This window comes from Argiope bruennichi, chromosome X2 (genome assembly GCF_947563725.1).
Source record: "Argiope bruennichi chromosome X2, qqArgBrue1.1, whole genome shotgun sequence".
Taxonomy (NCBI): domain Eukaryota; kingdom Metazoa; phylum Arthropoda; class Arachnida; order Araneae; family Araneidae; genus Argiope; species Argiope bruennichi.
Window position 1 is genome coordinate 103,404,504 of NC_079163.1, and position 24,494 is coordinate 103,428,997.

The 24,494-nt window shown below is 27.6% G+C and overlaps 1 protein-coding gene across 1 annotated transcript in view; it reads right to left on the reverse strand.

Annotated features, from left to right (window-relative positions):
• Positions 1-24,494, reverse strand: part of LOC129960256 (uncharacterized) — a 156,584-nt gene that overhangs the window by 129,573 nt on the left and 2,517 nt on the right. Inside the window, exons 2-4 of the mRNA XM_056073534.1 lie at positions 23,765-23,845; positions 21,185-21,259; positions 15,683-15,829 (exon numbers count right to left, since the gene is read on the reverse strand). Coding sequence (XP_055929509.1) covers positions 15,683-15,829; positions 21,185-21,259; positions 23,765-23,845 — 303 coding nt within the window. The remainder of the gene's footprint in view (positions 1-15,682; positions 15,830-21,184; positions 21,260-23,764; positions 23,846-24,494) is intronic.

The following is a 24,494-nucleotide window of genomic DNA, read 5'->3' on the forward strand; positions in this document are numbered from 1 at the left end:
AGGAGCTGCTACCAGGAAAAGAATGATTAACGAAATGTAAAAAGTTTCGGTAAGCTGTCCAGCTACTATATAAATTATTTTTAAGTCTTTACGAACAGGGTTTTGATAAGGATTTCTGATATAAACACTTCAAATGCATTTTTGCTTAATAAAATTAGAAATTACCTAAATTATCAGTTATCAAAAATATTTTACTTTTTTTTTTCGCAAAGTCCCACAAATAACTCATTTCTGAACCACGTATTTGTTCTAAATAAAATTGAGATATATATCATGTCTACATGTAAGAAATCCGGAAATTTCAGATTTACGAAAAAAGAAAAAAAAAACGTTTATATAAAGACTACAGACTTTTTCTCCCGAAAGAAATTTGAAATACAGGAAGGCACATGTTATCGGAAACTACGACAAAAAAAAAAAAAAAAAAAGTTCAATAAATCGCAATGCAGAAGCAAGAAGACTGAATGTTACAATGAACAGACACGTTTGGAGGTCAATGTTTCTCAACCGGAAGGCAGGTGCTCCGATTCTTTACTGTTATTTTTTTTTTTTTTTTTTTTTACAAGCATAACGTCGAATAAAGAAAACAATCATTTTCAATTAAAATCTATTCTTACATTTGGACCGTCTGAAAAATAAATGAATAAAAGTAATTAGAAGTATATAATAACGAGAATGAGGTCAAATAAATTTTTTATTCATTTTCTTTGAAAATCACAAATACATCATCAATCGTACTGTCATTATCTTTTTCATTAATGTCAAGCGAATATTTTCAGCGGAATAATTTTTGGTCAAGATAATATAAAGGTGTTTTTTTTTTTTTTTTAATATAGAGGGGTTTTTTTTATATGTATAGGCAAGATGTGTTCTTTAATAACAATGATGGTTATATTACACATCTAAAACGAGATCCAGCCCACAGCAAATCTTTTGCAGACTTCGCAGTTACATTTGATTCAAAATATTTCAACTCTTATTTATGCCTTAAAAATGTATAGAATGCAAGAAGATTAAACACAATTTTAATAATATGACAGTCGCATATTTTATAGATCGGTTTGATTTCGTTTGGTTTGTCACGGTTATTGGCACAAGATCTATGATTGGGCTAAACTGCATCAATCACATAACAATGCATATTCGTAGAGGTCAGATTTCTTCTTTACGAATATGAATTAGCTTCATCCTGAATTCTTATAAACTGAGAGAAGAAAAAGGTTTGGTTGAAATTTCACCCAGAAAAATTACTTATATTTACGACAAATGCGACAGAATTTAATGAAGAACATTCAAACATTGTCTAAATGTAAGTATAACTATCAACTAAGAATAAAATTACGGAGTGAGAAATATAAACACATATACATATTTATTAATAATAAAACAGTTTAAGGGAAAGAAAAGATACTCTCCTATACCTAAGATTTCATTTTTCGTTTAAGCAAATTTTAATTTTTTTAAAAAAATTTTTTAAATATCACAGCAACTAAAACCAATAATAGAAAAAAAATTGAAAAGAATGCTCAATTCCATAACAATTAAAACAATCTGTAATTTTCGCACGATTTTACCAAAAAAAGACAGCCAACAAAGCTACCATAAAAAAAGACAGCTCATCGCTTTCTATTTCCTACAAAAGTATTTTGCGTCACTTTTATCCTATTCCTAATAAGCGGAATCGCCTTATGTATAGATCCTATCCTGATCTATTTAGACAAAAAAAAAAAAAAAAAAATCAACAAAACAAAAGCAACAGAATAGTAGAAACTTAACAAAGCACTTCTTCAAGATTTAAATTTATCTTCAAACCATCTAGATACACCTAGTAAACACCTGCTTACCCAAATTGACAAGACAAAAATACTGTTAAATTAAAACTTCAAAATTATGGGAAAATTGACAGAAAAAAGTCATCTACTATGGAAATTAAAAAAAAAAAAATCAATGTGATGAAACACTGAAATTTATGTGAATAAAATGTAATATAAAATTTCTTCTTTCGTTTGAAGAATATTTATTAAGCAAGTCCTCCCCCCATACATATATACTCCCCCAGCTGATTTTATTCTATCGTCAAAATATATAAAGAATACTATGGAACTGCAGCCAACAAATTCAAACATAACTTTACATCATTGAAAAGAACACCGGAAACAAATTAAAAACACCCGTTTAATTCATACTTAACAAGTTGTAAAAAAGATGGCTCTTTTATCAAAAGCAAGTTCTATATTAATAGTTCGTTCATACAGTAGTCATCCCATTTAAAACAGTTGAATTTCCAAATTTGATATGTGTTGAACATAACAATTCAGTTGTTTCTACAAAAATATAATACTAACTCCTGTTTCGAAAACCAAAACTAAACTCCTAAAAACTAACTCCTGTTTAGATTTTCTTAAAATAGAATTTGTGTTTGATCACACGAGAAGAGCATTTTGCAAGTCTAACAGTCCTTATATTTAATCTTTTTTTTTAATTAATGTTCCACAAAAGTGCATAGATCTACGTTTGTTTACATTTCGAAACATTTTCTTAGAAAAGTTTCTGAAAATACGGATTAACTAAAATACAAATACAATAACCAAAATAAGTATAAATATCTTAGAAAATAGTTAATGAATTACGAAATATCTCATTATAAGGAAAAGAATATATATTTACTAATGAAAAAAAAAATACCAAAGTGTATTAACTTTTATTGACTAGTTGATTCGACAGGTAAAATACTAATATCTCAGAAAATTTGACAGACATCCAAAATAATGACACGATTAAAAGCACTAAAACCTTATGTCATAATACTTTTTGGTGTACAGAAGCAAAGTCTTTTTAGTTTTTAAAAAAAAAAAAAAAAACGGAATACCCAGTTATTCGTTTTACTTAAATTATATCAAAATAAATGGACAAAACTAAAAGTTTCAAAATTATACAGATTATTCGACTGGGATTCAAGTTATGCATTTTCGTACAAAAATTAGTTATCACTTATTGTTATTATGTTCATCCCGTTGCTTTCTCACATGCGAAAAGAATGGAATCAACCCTTTTAGGATGCTGCATATGTTTGGAACAAAGATTAAGCTGTCAACTAAAGGAACAACAATTCAACTTCGAGTATATATGAAGAACTTCAAGTGGTATTAAAACTGTAGCCAACGCAAACCGATTTCATTCGGAAATAAACAATAACTCCAGAAAGTGCATTCCCTTTTAGAAAAAGACCTAAACGAACTTACCTTCACCAGAATCTTCACGAAGTAATCCACAACACACTGAATCAACAGCAGGGATGCCAGGAATTCCAACCCTCACCAAAACGAAGTAATAAATTTTATCAGCAAGGGAGGACTGACTGTCAGTTATTCCACCGTTCAAAAGATACAATCCACACCGACAATAACGAAAATAAGCACGCCGGTACCCGCAGTAACTGAATGACCATACGCCGTGACACGGCGAACGCAAACAAGCGTCCAGACCGGCCACTAGAAGAACTGCTGAAGTGACTCGAAGCAGGGTGGAGAAACAAGTGGTTAATAGGAGCAAAAGAGATGGAGAAAAAGAAAACGAAAAAAAATGCGAAAACAGGGTAAGTACGCTCTGAGTGGGCACAGCCTGGGGGCCGAAACAGAATGCCTAGCGTTCCAGAAATGCCCTGACGTGTAGGTAGTAGTTGTTTCTTCCAAGTTAGCGGCGCGCCGCTATTATAATCAGGTGAGAGTGTGAGCTTTCTTTAACAGATCAAGATGATCTGTGGTGAACTTCGGCAAAAGCCAAGATTTTGACTATTGAAAACCCATGGAAGAAAAGCTTCGGAACGACGAGGAATTTGGCATCGCAAAGGGAGATAGATTGAAATAAACAAGAAATACGGAGCGTCGCGAAAAAAGCATGAATAATTCAAGAAGGGAAAGGCATATATCATAGCGGAATGTCATCTGCGGCTTTTGTTTTTGTTCGTGGGAACAATCTGTCTTTCCTTAAGAATGTTTAAGCGCAAATATATGTGCCAGTATCGGAAGCGTGTCAATCTACCATATTATATCAATGGATATTTTTGAAAAGAATAAATACTAAAGGATTTTCCTTCGAAATAACAAAAGAGATGAGTGTTACAAAAGCGCGAACAGGATTGCAACGGCAAATAAAAACAAAAGTATGTATTATTTATAAAAATAACACTTAACTATAAATAATAGATTGAGAAATCTTTCCGTAGTTATATTTTGAAGTACAATTTTTTACATCCAGCAAAAAAAAACTAAAAACTCCAATGCATATTCTATTGAATAGTTCTCTCATTCATGCAAAGAAATAAATTTGCACTTAAATGTTATGCCGCATACAGTTTTGGGGAACACAGATTGGGCCCGACAGCAAAAATTTTATGAAAACTGCTCCATAAAATAATAATAATAATACCTCTCATAAGAGATGCTTTGTAAATACGTAAAATATGAAAGCATTTTTAAATTTCAGAGGCAATGGTTTTAAATTAATTTTCAACAACTGCCGATTATCCAACAGAATATTTGTTAAAAATGTGAAATTATCTACAGTGCTAGAAATTGCTTTTTAAATGAATGTAAACTAAATATTTCTTCTGTAAAAAGAAGTACTCAAATGCCTTTAAAATGTATTTCTGAGACGGAGAATATTGCCATTTCTTTTTCATTTTGAGAACGTACGCAATGAACAAAAATAATTTCACTAAGCGTATTTTTTTCTAAAGCAAAAAACGAAAATACAAAGGGCACCCAAAGAATGTCCGCCGATAAGCATAGACATTATGCACAAAAGAAAATTCAGGCGACACAAAATATTTTCCTAGATTTTATAATAAAGTGCATAATTCCCAACAGAAGACTGAACACAAAAATGTAATCGATAACATAATCGTTATTAGGAACTCGCAGCTCTCCTCTTCTAAAAAATTCCAAGAATGCATAACCAAGAATTAACAGCTTACACAGAAATAATAACAATGTTTTTCGCCTCAAATGTAAGGTTATACTTAATAAAGGAAAAAGCAAGACTCTTTTTTAGAATAAATCTGAATTTCAGAATTAAGGAAAGGAAAAAATTACTTTTTTAAAGTATTCAGAAGTTGATTTCATTAATATAAAACTACAATTAAAGCATTTTGTAAATAGCTACATTTAACAATGTTTATTTATTCCTGCTATTTAAGGCATCGCCACCAAAAAAAGGTGGGGAAGATTTAAGAAAATCCTTTGTAAAAAAATGATCATTTTACAGTAAAAAAAAAAAACAATCAGTTGCTTTGAAAAAAATAAAATTACAAGGGAGTTTGGATAGTTCCACTCCTCAAATATTCTATATCATGTATACATATGAACAAATTGAAATTCAAAATATGAAAACTTCACTTTTAATCAGTTACAGATATTAAGAAAAAAACTATGGAATATTAACGAAACGTTAATATTCCATATTAACGTTTTAAAATATGTTCACATAGCACTTTCGAAATAACGAATAATTACAAAATAAATAAATTCCGGTTTTTAAACAATTTTATATTCCATAATCAGCGAAAAGGAAGTTTCATGCCAGTTTAAACTAATAGATGGCACCACAATGATAGGCGTTTCCTATAAAATATTTCTCACAAAAAATATTACTTCTTGGTTGAAAGTGGTTTCTTAAACCAGATTGAGATATCCAAGAATGGATGCGTAGAATAAATAATATTAAGTATCAATAATATAATAACGAAAATTCTCAGTTTAACCTCTAAATTTATTGATAATAGAACTTTTCCAAACAGGCCACTTCCATATGGGTCATGTAAGTCCAATAAATCATTCGTAGCACATCGAAATGAGGGGCTAGAGAAAAATTAGTTTAGGTTTGCTAAACATATTAGTTGTTGGCAAGAATTTTTAGAGAGAAAATGCACTGGTATTTTAACCAAATTTTGATGCTTAAACATAAGGAAAATGCTTTTATAAAATTAGCAAATTTTATAAAAGCAATTTTATTTCATTTTCTTTTAAAATACACGTAATAAATTAAGAATATTTGGAAGTCATAGCAGCTCTCTGAATCATTCATTCACAGACAAAGCATGCCAAATACAATTCTGAAACGAAAATCAATAAGCTGTAAACATAAATCTAAAGTGGTAAAATTCTATTCTAAAAATATACCTGACTTTAACAATTGCAGCCATAGGTGATTTCAATGGGTTTAAAATAATTGGATCATTTAGATATATATTTCAGTTAATTAATAACACATAAATCAATAAAAGAATTTAAAAGCTGACAAATTTCTAATTAAAAGAGAAATATATCCATTGCTTTAGAATTTCCAGTAGTTAAATAAATGATTCAGACTCGCATTAAATAAATCACTCAAGAAGCCTAATATAGATATAAAAATGCATTTAATCTCATACTCAAAAATCTAGCATTAACATTTATATTTATACATGAAAACTTTATCTTTTTATGCATAAATATAAATGGAAGATCTTGACTAAAAAAATGTGTACGATATCTAAGATTTTATTTAACAGATTAAAGATACTTTAAAAACTGTTAAATCAATAAAATTAATGATTTTTTTTAAATGTTAAGATAACCCAAAAATATTAACTGTCAAAAACAAATTGATCTCTAAAAAGACAAAATGTGAACGATTTAAAAACATAAAATTAAAAATTCGGAAAAATCACTCTGAATTTCATATTTGTCTTGTTTAAGAAAACAATGTTAGCCAGTCTTGTTAATGTTATTCCTGTTAATCAGTGTTTATTACAATTTGTCTTTCAATCGGCAACAACATATTTGAGTACTTCTTCAGTCAACTTACTTGAACATCCTGTCAGCTGATCTGAATATACTTTCAGCAATTGATACTTATGATAATTATCCTTTATATGCTTTCGATGCATTTATTGTCAAAAATTATAGCATGAATGAAAAATCAATGTAACATAGTGCTTCAAAATTACCTAAATTAGTAACAATACCGCGAAAGATAAAGGAATTCATGTGGAAAATATTCCAAAATAATAATCGATACTTTGCAAATGTTACAAAGCACTATTAGTTATAAGAAACGTTAAATAAAAAGGGAGAAAAATGCTTTCTTTATTGCTTTTTATTCCATTTTTAATAGTTAGGTTCTGTTGAAGTGTTTTGAATCTTAATTTTAACGGCCGTAAAATAAAACAAAAACAGCTTTAAGAACATTATATCTTTCAAATAAAACATAAAAAGGAATGCTTTAAATCAGACAGGAAACTCCAACAGTTTGTCTATAATTATGTATACAATTTCAAAAATTAAAGTATCAAATAATCAAAAATTAATCTAAAAATTTTAATTCACAAAGTAAGATTCTATACTATGAATAAACTTGTATCTGCGTCTGTCTGTCCGTTTTAACCAAATAGACAGCTGAACGCAGAGTTATGAAATTTAGTACAAGTGTATTTTAGATTGAGGAATGTGAAATTCAGAGTTGTTTTTTCGAAGTTTTAATTAATTTTTTAAAAAATCAAGCTAATTCCGTCTTCTCAGAGATAACCTAAAAACATTAACATTCAAAAATAAAGTTATTTTTAATAGTTATTTTGAAATTTAAAAAATTTCATTGATTTTATTGTTTTAAGTCTTTAAATTATCTTTAATCTGTTAAATAAAATCTTAGATATCATATACGTTTTTTAGTCAAGATCTTCCATTTATATTTATCTATGAAGAAATAAAGTTTTTTCTATATAAATATAAGCGTTAATATTAAATTTTTAAGTATGAGATTTGTTGAATTTTTATATCTATATTAGGCTTAATAAGTGATTTATTTTATCTGTATCTAAATCATTTATTTGATTACCGGAAATTCTAAAACTACGGATGTATTTGTCTTTTAATTAGAAGTGTATCAGCTGTTAAATTCTATTATGGATTTATGTGTTATTAATTAACTTAAATATATATCTAAATGATCCAATTATCTTAAACCCATTGAAATCACCTATGGCTGCAACTCTTAAAGTCAGGTGTATTTTTTAGTATATAATTTATACCACTTTAGATTTATGTTTACAGTTTATTGATTTTCTTTTCAGAATTGTATTTGGCATGCTTTGACTGTGAATGAATGATTCGGAGAACTGCCATGACTTCCAAATATTCTTAATTTTTTTACGTGTGTATTTTAAAAGAAAATGAAAAGTTTGCTAATTTTATAAAAGCATTTTCCTTGGATTTAAGCATCAAAATTTGGTTAAAATACTAATACAATTTTTGCTAAAAATTCTTGCCTACAACTGATGCGTTTAGCAAAATCTTAACTAATTTTTCTCTGGCTTCCATTTTCAATGTGCTACAGATAAAGTTTGAATTTTTATGACCCATACGGAAATGTCTTATATGAAAAAGTCCCAATACCAATAATCGTGACTGAAGAAATTTAATTAAAATTAGAAAGTTAGCTTCTTTCTTATTTAATTCCCTTGCCATTATCATTCCGTTATAATTTTCTAAATTTAAATTCGCATCTTTATAGGGAGATAAAAGTGGTGTCACAAAAGACTTTCAAGCGAAAAGAGATCGAAAACAGAAAATGTCTTAAAAGACCAGCCTAGTTCTAAATGGTTTTCTCTATCTCAAACTCATTCAACTATTCAGTAACGGTAAACGGTTACAGACACAGAGTACGGGACGATGTACTGTCCTACACGCGTACGATATTTTAAACCCGTAGAAAAGTGTATTAAGCAAATTCTTAAAAAAAACTAATTCAAAAATGAAAACAGGTATGCTTGTAACATTCAAATATAGCACCTGCGCATATTATATTAAAAAATGAGTAATGACTTCTTTGTCAACATGTAAACAATGATTATTTTTTTTAATGAATTTCAAGAAATTCTAAAAAACATATCTAGAAAAAAAGAAATTCAAAATTTAAATGATCGAAAACGTATTTAGTTTAGTACAGGATATAAAGAAAGCATTCAGAGGATTTTAAAAAATTCTTCTACGATATTATTTTTAAAATATAGAAGATGTGCCCGTCTATACAAACTAGTCTCCTATTAATACACAGACAAATTAACGAAAGTTGTAGTAAAAAATTTCATGCATATTGAGAAAGTGCTTAAGAAATACATACATAATATATAAATATTATTTGTATTATACTTATCATGTAAATATATAGTATCTTTAAAAGTTCGGTTTCCTTGCAGTATGATTTTCTCCATCCACAACCTTCACAAAAATTCAAATTAAAACTAATCACTAAAATCGATTGGAAGTGATCCACTAATAGAAAAAAAAATTACAAAGCCAAATACAAAATAATTATATTGAATGAAAATATTAGAAATAATCTCCAAATGCAGAGAGAATATCGTGAATTAACAGATCTCAGCTCATTAGCCTTGGCTAGAATGCAATATGAAAAGTGTAAAGTTTGCAATCCTATAATTAATTGTTATTCTTTTGCTTTTGTCTTTCCCTCCAATGTATACAATCTTTTTCTCGGTAACTGTTGTTTCCCTGAAGCGGGAACTTCTCATTATATAATGTTAAAGAACACTCAAATTAAAATTAATCAATAAAATGGGACTAAAACAATGATTTACTAACAGAGAAAAAAAATGCATTGCCCAATACAAAATTTTTAAAAGTGTGAAAGAAAATAATCAAAATAATTTCCGACTGCTCCGCGAAGTGAGAATATAAAATAATAAAAACTGCAGACCTCAGCTCATTGATCTTTGCTACAATCCAGCATAAAAATGTAAATGAAAGGTGAAACTTACAATCACATAATTTTTATTCATATTTAGCCTTATTCGCACACATTAAGAACTGTGAGTTGCTGAACACCAAAACAGAAGTTGAGATTCTACAACGATGGGGATATATTTAAACTCCGCCAGCATTACAGACGGCGCTGAGCAATTACATTAACTAATTTAGTACTTTATTTACATTATTATTATGTAAAGTTTAATAATTTTATTATAATAAGTCAATTCATTCTACTATGAATCGATAAATATTCATTATTTTTTGTAAACTATTTTATAATGAATTCTTAATAATAAGTATTATGCTTATGCTTTTTAAAAATGAAAATATTACACAGTTTAACCATTCCCAGACGCTCTTTCATCTATAAACAAAAATTATTGAAAAATATTGAAATTAAATGTGTAAGAACACCAAAAAAGTCAACAGCACGTTTTTAAGAAAACGAAAGTGTTCAGGTGCTAATTAACTAACGATTTAACTGTTTTATATTCCATTTTGCCACCATTACCCCTCTGATAACAAGCATTTTTGTAGAAGAATGAAAAACTTGTCTTACACTTCAATGCGTTTTATGTGGAATATATTTTAACACAGAAAAAAATCTTCTGAAATGTTAACTATAACAGATGCTTCAACAATGATGCAGTAAATTATAGATATAACTTTTTTTAAAAACGAAGTTCAAATGAAATGAAGAATACTCTCAAAGAGAAAACTTCGATTATCAATTAAATTAATACTTCGAATAATTTATAACAACACACTTTGTGAGTTTGCAAGCCAGTTAATCTAAGTTACAAATCTAAGAATTTACTATTCTAATAAAATTTCATATTTTTGATTGCTTTGCATTATAATGATAGGCGTTTAAGTCAAACAGTTGATTTGTTATGAATAGATTACATTGCTCGGTAATATATTGCAATATTTACAATTAAACGTGTATTCCAATAAAAACATTTTCATCAATTGTTAACAGTTCTTTTATGAAATATAAGCTTCTATTACTACTGTGCTACATCTTACTCAATAATACAAAGTATCTCAAAAGATCAGATTTTTAAAGATAGGTCAGTTACTCAGAAACATGACATTTTTACAGGGCCCTAATTACAACCAAGATATCCGACTATGGAAAAAAAATACTAATTTCCATGATATCGGCAAAGTATGAAATCTGTCATTCTACAGAATGCCTAGGAATTGTATGTAATGCCAAAAACTAGCCGGCAATGTATAAAACAATTCATATTTCACACATTTCCTAGGCATTCTATAGAATGCCAAATGAGAAACCGGCAAACCATGAAATACATCTCCACTTCGTTTGGAATATCACTTTGCAAGAGCACATGATTTTAACGCGCATCTACTATGCGAGCTCCTATTCCTGATGTCAACAAGGGGTGTGGTGGCCCTCAATATATTGGCAGTTATAATGGGTGTGACAGAGAATATTTATACCAACTTAGAACTTTTGAAAGGATTTTAAAACAAGTATATGCGAGATCACAATTCACATTATGCCCTAAGAACTTGCTTAGAAATGAAGAAATTCCTGACCAAGAAATTTCTCCCTGGACAGTTGCAATTACTCAGTCCAGTGGAAGTGGCCAAGGATAAATGCAAGTGTAAAACTAAGTGCCAAAATATGAAATGTCTATGCCTGAAAAATGTAATCAAATATAATTCAAAAAGTCATTCAAGCTTACCATGTTGCTACAAATAAAGTTCATTTTAATTATTTTTATATGAAAATTTTATTTCCCTTAATAAGAAAGGCATAAATTTTGTTTTGTGCAGCTTTCATTTTTCTTTACGCATTTTGAATAAATTTTTTAGTGACAATCTCATTTTTTCAATTGCATTGCATTTTTGAGGAAAGCCCATTATTGATATAATAGCTTTATCAGGACCTTTTTTCATATTTTGCCTAAATGGCATTGTCCTTCTATAGAATGCCTACGTATTATGTACAATACCTAAGGAAAGTATGTAATAAATCTCATATTACACATTTTGCCTAAAACGTCCGGCATTAAATAGAATGGCAGCATTTTATACTTTGCCGATATTATGCATATTTTATATATATAATTGAAAAATCAAACTTCTTTAACAATAATTGTTCTTTTTCAAATAAAAATTATCTAATTAGATAAAAAAAAGATTATTTCTAATTAAATAAAAATTATACCAGAGAATGAATTGCTGATTATTCAGATTATGATAAGCAAACTTTGAACAAGCCAAAGACCAAACAAGAATACTTGATGAAGTCGCCACAAAGCAACCCCACACAGTAAAAAGACACAAATGACACTTGCCGATTTCGAAAATCGAAAACCAACACAAATTCCAAAACTCTCCAGGAGAACGCGCGAAATGTCCAAGCAGAATAGCAGCCATCAAACTAATCACATCATCATTCCCAACATCAAATCAACCCTCTCCTCCCGGAAATACTCATTTAAACAAATATAATAGTTATAGTAATAATACTCATTAAGGACAATAGTTATGCAATAAAAGTTATACAAAAACAAAAATATACAATAAAGTCACACAATTTCAATTAATAAAAATTGAGCAATAATACTGATATATTATTTCCAAGTGATGCTAAAATTTTTCAAATTTTGTTGTTGCCAGCCAAAATGCCAGACAGTCCTCAAATTATCCCATTTAGAGCAATCATTTACTATATGGCTCACAGTTCCATCTGAAGTTCCACACTGACAAAGTAGTTCCTTTCCAAAGAACCTATGTTGCTAAGTCCTAAATAAACCATGGCCAGTATAAATTAGATGTAAAAAGAAATCTCCTTCTATGCAATTCAATTTAACTTTGGGGAAAAATTCCTTTGTTTTGACACCTATATATTCGAATTTTCTCAACAAATTTGCTATGCATCCTCAATCTTTTTATATGTTTCTGTTTCCAGCATTATTTTAGATTTATTACAGTATTTGTCTTTTACTTCTTTCTTTAATGCTTTTCTGGCCAGGTAATCGATTCTTTCATTTCCACAATAACGATGATGTACATTTATCCATTCCAAGTTAATATCAAGGTCAAAATCTACAATGTTATCTTTCATATCTAATAAAAGTTCCCTTACTTCTCGAGTTGACTCTAGTGGCATTAACGGCGACTAAGAATCAGTAATAAAATATATCTTCACCAGTCTTTTTGCATTGGCAAATTTCACTGCTCTAGAGACTGCCTCAACTTCGGTCATAAAAACAGTTGACCCATCTCCCAGTCTAAACATTTCATCATCTTGCCCAATACCATTGAAATACCAAGCAATACTCCTCCTACCTTATTCTTTATCTTTGAGCCATCAGTATAAACACAGCGTTCTGTTTGCATGGTGGTATCAAAATACTTTCATGAAATCGCATGAGCTTTTCAAGGAATAATATCTTTTTCATAATTGGAATTTATCATATTATTTGAAGTTATTTTTCTCTTGGAAACCTTATTGTCTTATGACAATGAATAAAGGTTTTCTATGAACATGTTGATTGAAGGACAGTCACTAAAAGCTTGAATTACCTCCATTGAAACTTTTCTATAAGCTTTAATAACAGTCAGCAAACACAGTCGTTGAGCCTGAAGACGTTTGTTTCTCTGTTTTACTTGCCACATAAACCGAACTTACAAACCAAACAATAATTTCTTCAAATACGATTTTTAAAATTTCTTTTATCGCCTTTATCAAAAATCCCCAAATAGCCAAAACTTTTTTTAAATAATTTTCTCAATTTTCCCAAAAGGAAAATTGAGATGAAAAATAAACAAATTCGTATCGAAAACCATTCTCAAATATTTAAGTTCCTTTAGTTATTCTATTCTTGTATAGTATAACTGTATTCCCTGGAAATGAGAAGTATCTTTAAGAAACTAATGTATTGAGATTTATTTAAAGTAAATTTCAGATTAAAAAGACTGGCACAGTTTTCCAATTTTTATAAAATATCTTCAATTTTGGAAAATAATTACAAATTACATAGTTCTTGCTCTCTTAACTCTCCCAATCCATTGTCCATCTTCTTAGTTTTTTTTTTTTTCTCTCTCTCTCTCTCTATTTTGTGGCCTAATTTCATTACCCTTAATATTTTTAACAAATCAAGTATTGTTCTCTATTAAGTGATTTATTTCTAAAAAATTCCTGAAGTAAGATCTTCCTGCCTGCCTTATCATTTATATATATATTATTCTTATTCGTTTTGCTACATTTCTTTTCATTCCTTCGTTATGATCTCTTCCCTTTTGACATTGTCTTCACAAAGCCCTTACCCTACTGCGTATAATTTCCAATTTGTCTTTGTGGTTTCTTTTATTAATTGAACAGATTATATAGAGTCTTCATTAAAAATTTTAATCAATATTTTTACATTTTCTTTAGTAAAATCAATTTCATTAAAATATCAATTACCCTTTTGAAGTCTCTCCTAAAATCTGGTATTTTAATTTCAACTCTCTTCTAAATTTTTTTCTGAAATACATGCTCAGATGCTATTATAGATGATCTGACCAATGAATAAACAAAAATTACATGAAACTGAGTGAATGCATTCCTAATACACAATGAGTGTTTAAAATATTACTGGAAGTAAAGTGGTTATTTGGTTTTGAACAAATCCTATACAGACCAATTAATTCTTACTTTCTTTAAATAAAGTCGAGGAATTTATTGGTAAAATTTCAGTTTATCTAAATGAATAAGAAGTTTGCTTCAAGAATTTTAAAATAGCATTTCAACAAACTATATTAGATTTAGAGCAATAATTTTCATCAAATACTATTGAAAACCTATGACAAACAATAAAATTTTATTAAATAATAAATAATATTAAATATTAAATAAGCAAAAAAAAAAAAAAAAAAACTAAATATTCAAAAAGATGCTGAAAAGCTGTCATTGAACTCATATACTTTCACTTAAATATATATTCTTTGTGCTTAATTTTGTAGCTCCAAGTCACAGCATGAGAATGCTCATATTAAAATATCAGCAACAACCAGCCATTATATAATGGCAAGAAAGTTTCCACAGAAATATACCTCGAATTAAAAGCAGATATAATGTTCACAAATAAGCTTAAAAGAAAACAAACTACTTGAAATGAAATTATGAAGTAAAATATGAAAAGTGCATTACTGTACCTTTTTGTCATTAAAAAAGTAATAAAAATAAAAGTTCTGTTATTACTTAAATTATTACATTTCACTTGTGAAGTACCTAAATACACAGTCATATTAATTTTTATAGATTTTTCAAGCCATACAGTTGGGATTATATCCTTTGAAATAACATTTAGCTTGAGATAAGTCAGAAATTCCATTACTACGTTTATGCATGCAAACGCACACCATGGCAAAATATATGCCATCTCATGGTAAATAGTTGAAACTTGTTCTGCGCCCTGTTTTCCATAAATCATTAATCCAAGAAGTAAATGTATTAAGTTGTGTTACTCTCTCAATAAGTTTTATATTTGTAGGGGTATACTTAATTCTCTTTCTACATTTTTTTAATTGATTAACTTAAATTTTTATCCATAAAATACAATTCAGTTACAATTCTACAGAGCAGAAACTGAAATTAATAAAAAAATATTAAATTCTTTCAAAATGCACATGACAAATTAAAACTCTTTTAATATGAAGCATCAAAATTTTATACTATACAACAGAGTAAAATTCGGTGGATTTTATGTATAAAAATCTGGTATCACAATGATAGAGAATCGAAACTTGCACATCATATGAGCGAATATAAGAACTCTCATTGTTTAAAAATCACATAAGTATAAAAAAAAACCCATATTAGTAGTTTCAGAATAAAGTACAGTCATACTTACAGTTTTTGGATCTTCAGCCAGAAATGAATGACAGTACTGAAGACTGAAGTGACCATTAGGTTCTCGAGCAAGAAACGAAAATTGATGATGTTCTGGGTCACATGTGGCAAATGAAATTCTTCTAAGTGCATGAGCCATCAATACACTCTGAAAAGAGCACAAAATGAAATTTTCAAAATAAATTAATATGCATATTAAAAATAAAGGCAATAAAATACAAAAAAAATTGGATTATTCTCCTCAACTTTCTACCACTTAAAAGTATTCTTCCACTTAAAAGATGTCACCGTTAACATGCATCTAATTTTTCACAAAATAATAGTGTAAGTTTTACAACAAAAACTTCCGACACTATTATTTAAAAAAAAACAATTTGTTTTCAATCATAAAAATATGCCGCTCATAAATTAAAAATTCATCAATCAAAATTTCTGTCTTATTATTACTATTATATTTTTTCGATTACACCTACAAAATGGCGATTGGAGGGGGTTATAAATGATACTGGCATCATGGAGACAAAATGTCAGTCTATTCATGCTATGATATAATGAAAAATATGTTTTAGGTACCATTTCTACTTATAAAACCAATGATAATGACTGAGGGTGAAATAGCAATATTGAACTACAGCACCACTTATCCTTGCTATACTACTGCATTTACAATAACATATACAAATAAACAAGTAAAACATTTTCACTACAGTGTGGCAATGCTGAAATAAATAAATGTGACAACTAATGGTCTAACTAATTATTCCCATGGATATGAGCAACATATATATGCAGCATGGGTATGATCATATTTGTAAATAAAGAGTTTCTTTCTATGCCTCTTTAGCATAAAGAAAAAAATCTAATATGTTTTTCGGAAAACTACTTCTTCCCTTTTATGGATGAAGTCCAAAATTTGATAAGGGCAACATACTTCTACAAAACTCTCAACACGAAAACATATTTCCTATTATTTTTAACCAAAGGTGGGTGCAGGATATAATTTTTTAATGTTTCTGCAGCAACTTTTCTACTTATTGGTTTTGCTTCTCTCTGACATTTTCTAAAGATGTTTTGGTAGCCTTACAAAAAAACATCTACTCCCATTTTTAAGTAAAACTCAAGGATGTTAAAATATTTTCTTGACTAAACACACTATAAATATGGGGCACCCTTTAAATTATTGTTCTAATTACTGTTTATTTATTTCAATACCTTTTTCAATTTTTTAGTTACTTCTAAACATAAAAAAAAGAATGTCTTTCTTCAAATTTCAAAAACACACTTTTTGTAGTGTACTTTCTGTCTTTTTAAATTTTAGATAAATTCTATGCAAAAATAAGCAAAAAAGATTAATACTTCAAGATACCAATCTTCTGAAAACATCTAAAAGGTAAAATCATAATAAAGAGTGAATCATTACCTATCTGAATAGACACACAAGCAGATTAGAAGTATTATCAAAAAGTAAGAATGTTGAACCAGAAATAAATGTTCCTATATAAATGATTTCAAAAGCTATATAAATGTGCTTTTTTTTTTTTGAAAATGGAAAGAAGCACATTACACAAATTTCAATTCAATCAACATGAAATTCATTCAGGCAGAGCTTTATAGTGTACACTCCAAAATTGCAAAGACAAACATAAATATGTATAAGACAGCACATGTAGAAAATTTATATCTTAAGTAATACAATTTTTTCTCCACAAAAATTTTTTCTTAAATATATATATATTCTTAAGAATACATATATCAAAAAGCAAATTAATCCACTTATAGAAAATTAGCTATATTTGCATTGAACTCAAACGCTGTAAATCTTTTATTGAATAACATTTGTATTCAAGATTTGTTTTTGCTTTTACAGAATTTTCTATTAAAGCCAAAGTAATAAACTGTAAAGAAACGTAAAGTTCGGTATACTTACTTGACATGCCCTTCAAGTAAAGACATGCAATTATAAGAAAAAGGTGGTTAACATATTAAAAGAGAAAAACAACTATTAACAATATACATCATTTTTCTAAAAAGAAAAGTAACACAGAAAGTAAAATTCATGAATAATTCATTGAATTAAAATTTCCTTTTATGAAATATTTTAAAATACATGAAGACTGGGATTATCTGTTACAACAACATATTTTTGAGATAAGCAATATTTAATTGTTTGGTAAATTCCATGCTATTTTTTGAAGAAGTGGCCAAGTTGTAAAATCCAATATGGGAACTAAGAAAATTAGATAAAAATCCTGAATTCTATTACTATTCTAGAATCACTACTTTACTAGAATTCAACAATTTTTAAAAGAATTCAGCTGAAATTTTCTCATTCATACACTTGTTGTCTTGATCATTGAACTAACAAGACTTTTTAAGATTAGGAACAAGGAAAACTAAAATATGAATCATATTTGGTTGAAAAATTACATTCATGTTTCCCTACTCATAAAAAAAGGAAATAAGGTTTTTCTTATGAGTTTTTCAATCTTGAATCTTTTCTTATATATATTTGCAATGTGTTCTTAAAAACTAAATAGCTATGAGAACATTATTGCTTAAAACAATCATTCAATAAATAATCATCTTAGTAAAGTAGCAAATTTTAATGCTGGTATTAAAATCTTAACATGAAGGCATAACTTTTTAATTTGAATTCTTCAAGCAATTAGGAAAACAATACAAACAAGAAATGGCATTTTTCTATTCGATCCAGAAAATTAAATTGCAGCCTAAATTACTATCTCGGCAAAAAAGCAAGACATTTATATGAAACATATTATAATTTTGTCAAAATAGGCGAAACTTTTAAATCACCATTTTATTTCACTTTAATGAAATTTAATCATGTTAAAAAAAATGTTTTCAGAAATATAGAAAGAAACAATGAAGAAGAAGCATATGGTATTCAAATTCCTTATACAAAGAAAGGAAAATAACATCACTGATCCCTTCCTTCAACAGCATATTAAAATGCTACTGAAAGTTCATGTACTTTTTTAAGGAGCTTTCTTAAATGAAAATCAAAGAAAGTTACTCTCCTAATTTTCAATTAAAGTGTTAAATAAAAGATTTTAATCATTTCATTTAATTCCCAGAAAAGAAAATAGAAATAACCAAATGCAGAAATACAAATCTAAAACACTAACAGAAAAAAGAAATGCAAATAATTCAATCTTTAAAGAAATTACATTTTCAATTTATCAATCCTCCTATAACATTCTTTTTGCTTTAGTATAAAATATTATGGAAATAAGGAATATTTTTATTTGAAAGGATGACTTTTTCCTTATCCGTAAGATATGAGAATCACTTTTGAGAAAATAGACAATCAATTTGTATTATAATTGTCGATGCACAAAATAGTAGCCCCTCAGTAAACTCTTCAAAACAAACAAAAAACAGATAAACACACAGTTTTTATTACATCATTAAATATTCTACCTATCTAAGAAGTAATGAAGAAATTAAAAATATAGTCAAAACAAATAAATAAAATAGAGGGAAAATTCTCAATACAATGATAAAAATGTTAAGTCATTTATTAGATGTAATGTAATCAATCACATGACAATCATGATTATTTCTTGGTGCATTCTACCTGATATGAAACCTAGCTAAATTTTCAAATCAACAAAACATATCTTAGAATTTGTTACAGATTAAAAAAACTTGCAACAGCAGTCAATTTTACAGAATTGTGACAAAATCCATGTTCTCAATTTATTTAGCTATGAATTTGTTTTGGTAAATTTGAAAAATTAAATGCTTATATTTTAACTGGTATGACAAGTATAAAATAACTTTTTTTTTTTTACTGGTTTCAGGTAAAAAGCTGTTCATCTTCAATAGCAATTACTGTGAAATTTCACAATAATTGTGGTTCAATTATTGTGACATTCTTAATATAATTATGCATATCAAACAGGATGTGTTACTTAACTGTAGCTTACTTTTAACCAGAATACATGGAAATAAACGACTTTTTAAATTATCCAAAAATTTAAACTAAAAAATTTATCCCACAATAGTAAAAAAAACGGAGGGGGGATTAAATCAAATTATTGAGTAACTTATAATTGAAGGCTTTTCATTACCTAAATATAATTATAACATATAAAAGCAGTTAACATGCTAGATGGCTTTAATAACTTTACACATGGTTGTTGGAAACTTTATGATTAAAGTGAGTGATTATATATATATGAGAGAGAGAGAGAGGGGGGGTAGGGGTAGTTAAGTAGAAAATAAAGTATTTAGGTCGGCAATTAAAAAAAAATTAACATAAAAGTTACTTCTACAAATAAGTTGTAACACGCTAACAGAAAAAAGCATTGTAATAATTAACAACGATTCGCTTCAATAATTAGTTCAAGGTTGTCTCTATTAATAGCCCTATCTATGTTCTTTCATACACACAGTTTTTTTGGGGGTTTTTTTCAGAGTTTATTATTCAGATTACAAAAAAAAAAAAAAAAAAAAAGCCATATAAAATCTGAACTGGATAGTTCTGCTACTCAGCAATTTAAAATTTTGAAAGAACAATACATGAATAGATGAGTTTTTTTTTTTTAAAGATTTCTGTATCAAGGAAATGGTAGATGCATAGCTAAATATTCAGAATTATGTCATACCAAAAAAATTGCTTCAGATTTTTAAAAAAAGTTGTTTCTTTTTTTTAACAAAACAAATGGAAAAACAAAATGTAATAAAGCATGTTAAGTTACTATAGCAATTTAATTCATAATTATTGATTCATGATCAAATTTTCTATAGTTTAAGGAAAGTAAATCTCTTAGATTATCTTTAAAAAATCTGACACTGGCAAATGAATTACCATTTGCAAAAAAGCTCATGAAGTGTGTTTACAATATTTTTACAACTTTTATATAATCCAATTTATTTACATAAGAGTTCCATCAACTTTGTGATAATTTTTAGAAACACTATTTCACAACTAAGACATTAGGAAAATAATAAAGATGTATCTACTAAATAGTTACCAGAATAATTTTGCAAATAATTCATAATTAATACATTCCTAAATTGAAATAAAAACCAAAGTTCATACAAGATAATTTTCAGAAGAATAATTTAATCAATTTGTAATCTATAAAAAATATATATAAGCCCACACAAATATAAATATTATCAAAACCATTATTAATTCAATCTTTATATTAAATATCACTTCTAAAAGTAAACCTTTAAACATTTAAAAGTAAACTAAAAAACTTTTTTAAAAATTTGCTTTAAGCTTGAAATAAAAAAAATAAATTTACTTATAAAACTATATAGGACCAAAATAAAAAGCTAGTAAGAATTTTCATTTCACAAGCATTTTTGTGTGTTTACAATAAACACACACACAAACAAACTATAAGAAAGTTCTACAGCTTAATCAAGAAACTTTTAAATTCTCAAATAAATTTATATGAAAATTTAAGGTATTCATAAAGACAAAGGATATTAGTATAAAAATCAATTTCACTTGATAAATACCTACCTTTCCATTCAAGCTACAAACTTTTATTCCACTCAATGATAAAACAAGTAGAACACTTTTCTTAGGACCTGTATTCTAAAACATAAAAAAAAAACAAATATGAGAATTTGCACGATTTTAAGCAGAAGATAAAAAAACATTTCAAAAGACCTCACTTTTAATTTACAAAGTACCCATCAACAATTATAAGAAATCGATTAAATTACTTTTATTTTAAAGTATATTTATTTTAGAAAACGATTAAATCGTAGCATTAAGATACTTTTAAAAATATATTTTGTTTTCTTTTTATTTGGTAGTACAGGCAATTTATGATTTAAGTACTGAATTTGAAATAACTGCATTCAGCTTCAATTCAATGCACCAAGATTTGCTGATTATGCAAGAGCAAAAATACTTTTCCAATGCACATATATTTTATAAAGTCAGGGCCAAGTTCTTTATAATGAGTAGATAATGATTTGCCAAGAAAATCAGATATATTAGGTGCATTTCATCAAATTCAACATCTAAACAAGAATGACAAAATCATAAATTTTTCCAGAAAAAAAGTTTTAATAATAAGGATTTTCATTCACAATATACTCAGCTCTCTGATTAGTTAGACAAATGTTTTTCAGAAAATGTACATCAATTAAAAGTTCAACAGTGATTTAAAAAATTTTACAATCAACTTGAAGGAAGTCCAATACCAAACATTATGCAGGCTTGAAAGAAAGAAAAAAAGCTGAACTTCATAAATAATGAATTATGCCAAACATAAACACTGAGAAGCAAAACAAATTTGATTAATTGAACAATAAAATAAGCTTATGCAAAAAGTGCTTGAGCTATTCAACATATTGTAGAATTATTATTTAAAAGAAAATCAATCAATGAAAAATAAATTATTTAAAAAAAATTTGTTAAAATAAAAACTATAATAAAAAATGACACAAATAAAACCTAAAGATACATCTCATCAAGAAAATATGGTCATATAAAAGTTTCATTTATATATTATTTTTAATACTTTTGTTTCTTATTATTAGAGCCAGATGTTCAAGATTCCTTTCATGCTTCAATCTTACTTTTCTGCATTTTCAATACTATATGTATACATATATTACTTTCTTTGATGGTGGTTGTTCTTATTTTTTTCACTTCATTGTTGCTAACAAATTCCTCATGGTAGCATTTTCTAAACAATTTTAAATTTTAGTACATGCCACTATCAATTGCATCATGCAAAAAAATCTTTCAAAAAATATTCAATAGCAGAATGCTCTTAGCTCATCATTTTGTATCTTACAGTCTAAATTGAAGAATATGTGTGAGTATTTATTCTTCCTGATCTTTTATCTATATTTTTATAAGAATCTCCCACCCATCCACACTGTAACCAAAACATTACACATTTCCCAATAATTCACTGACTAACATTTAGTTTTGATCATAACCAATAATATTCTAGTCATAAATCCAACAAGATGCTAATGTCACCCCTGAGGAATATTAGTCTATACTGATGCAATGGGAATTATAAATTTGTTCAGACTGGATGGTGCAGTTTCCAAACAAGAAGTTGATTAATATAATTGATATCAAAGGAACTCTACAGGACATGAAGCATGGAACTGATTATATTAACAAAGTAAAATAAGCAACCATGTTTTTATCACATGTATTGAGAAAACTTACAAAGATTTTTTCTTTGTAATTCAATTTCCAAGATCGCATGATAAAGCCCTATTGAACTTTTAATCAATAGATGAACCAAAATCGTTGTGAATAACATGAATAAAAGGTAAAACCACATTTTAAACAAAGCATATTTTTAAAAATATACTCATATTTTTAAAAGGATATAAAAACAGAACATTAATACATTGACAGAATTAATATCTTCAAATTTTCATAAAGGATATTTACTAATTAAAAGGATGGAAGTGATATAAAAATAGATGGAAGGGGAGGGGGGTGACCAGGAGACAAACTGACTGCAAAATTCTTTGAATCCTCCAATTTTTCAAATTACAAAAATTTCCCTTTTTGTATGACAATTTTTGAAACTTTTCATCAATTTTGTTAAAATATCAACCGGTGTAAATCTAGGTTTACCAGCTAGTCAGATATACTCACGAAACAAAAAAATATATCAAAACATAACATGCCAGAAAAAAGTGCATATCTGTGCAACATAAAAAAAGTAAAATACACAAAATCAAAGATAATAACTAAAGGTCACTAAATAATTATAGATTTATTACATTTCTCACTTTTGATATTTCTGTTTTATGTACTTGTTCAACAGATTGCACTTTTATGGCATGAGACTGGGCATTGTACATTTTATTTCAGTTAGATATAGAATTAAATCTTTAGTCATATAATTATTTATCTTAGGGTTGTTTTACATTTAAAACAAATTCTACAAGGAAAATAAGTTCTAATATCAAACAAAATATAATATAACGAATGTGCATCAACAGAAAACAATTTATACTATTTCTTAAAACCAATGCAATCTTTTTTTATCCTTTAAGCAATACTAAAATTTATTACACAACTGAATGAAACAGAATTTTCTTAATATCTTACTCTCATTTCTTTAAGCTGAGTTCTGACAAATTCTGTTCTCTCATTCTGGTCATTTCCCGATACAGGAAAACTGCCAATGTACTGAAATACACATATAAAACGTGAAAATACTTACAGGAGAAAAAAAATTGATATTTATTTTATTCATACAAAATTTTTGCACAGATTAAATAAAAATTTAATTCTATAACTTAATAATACAAGATTATAAACAGTATATTTTAATACAAAGGCCTTAAAAGGTGCACTATTTTTTTTAAATCCACATTTATAAATCATTGATTTATAAGTCTGGAAATGAAAGAATGAAATTATGAAAATGAGTTTTATTAAAGATATACGGTAGGATAAAAACTCTGCTGTAATGCTGTCTGCTGCCGTTTCAATTTTTGAAAAAAATTTCTTTAAACCCATTAAGTGTTTTGTTTTTTCTGCTATATAATTAAATTACACTTTCCAATTTGGGACAGTGCTGTCTTAACAATTTAGCTTAGAATACATTAAATGTTTGAGATTTATTTACAATTTTTGTATTGAATTATAGCATATTAGAATAAATTAATTTCAGAAAATATATTTGAGAAGCAATAATTTGATGATCCTACAAAACAAGTACTCAGTCAATTGGTTAACATAACAAGAATTTTCTTCTAAAAAACTCTTCTTTTTGAACTTAATAACTTTTTGAAATAAATAACCATCTACTTTGAATTTGCAGGCTCAAAATATT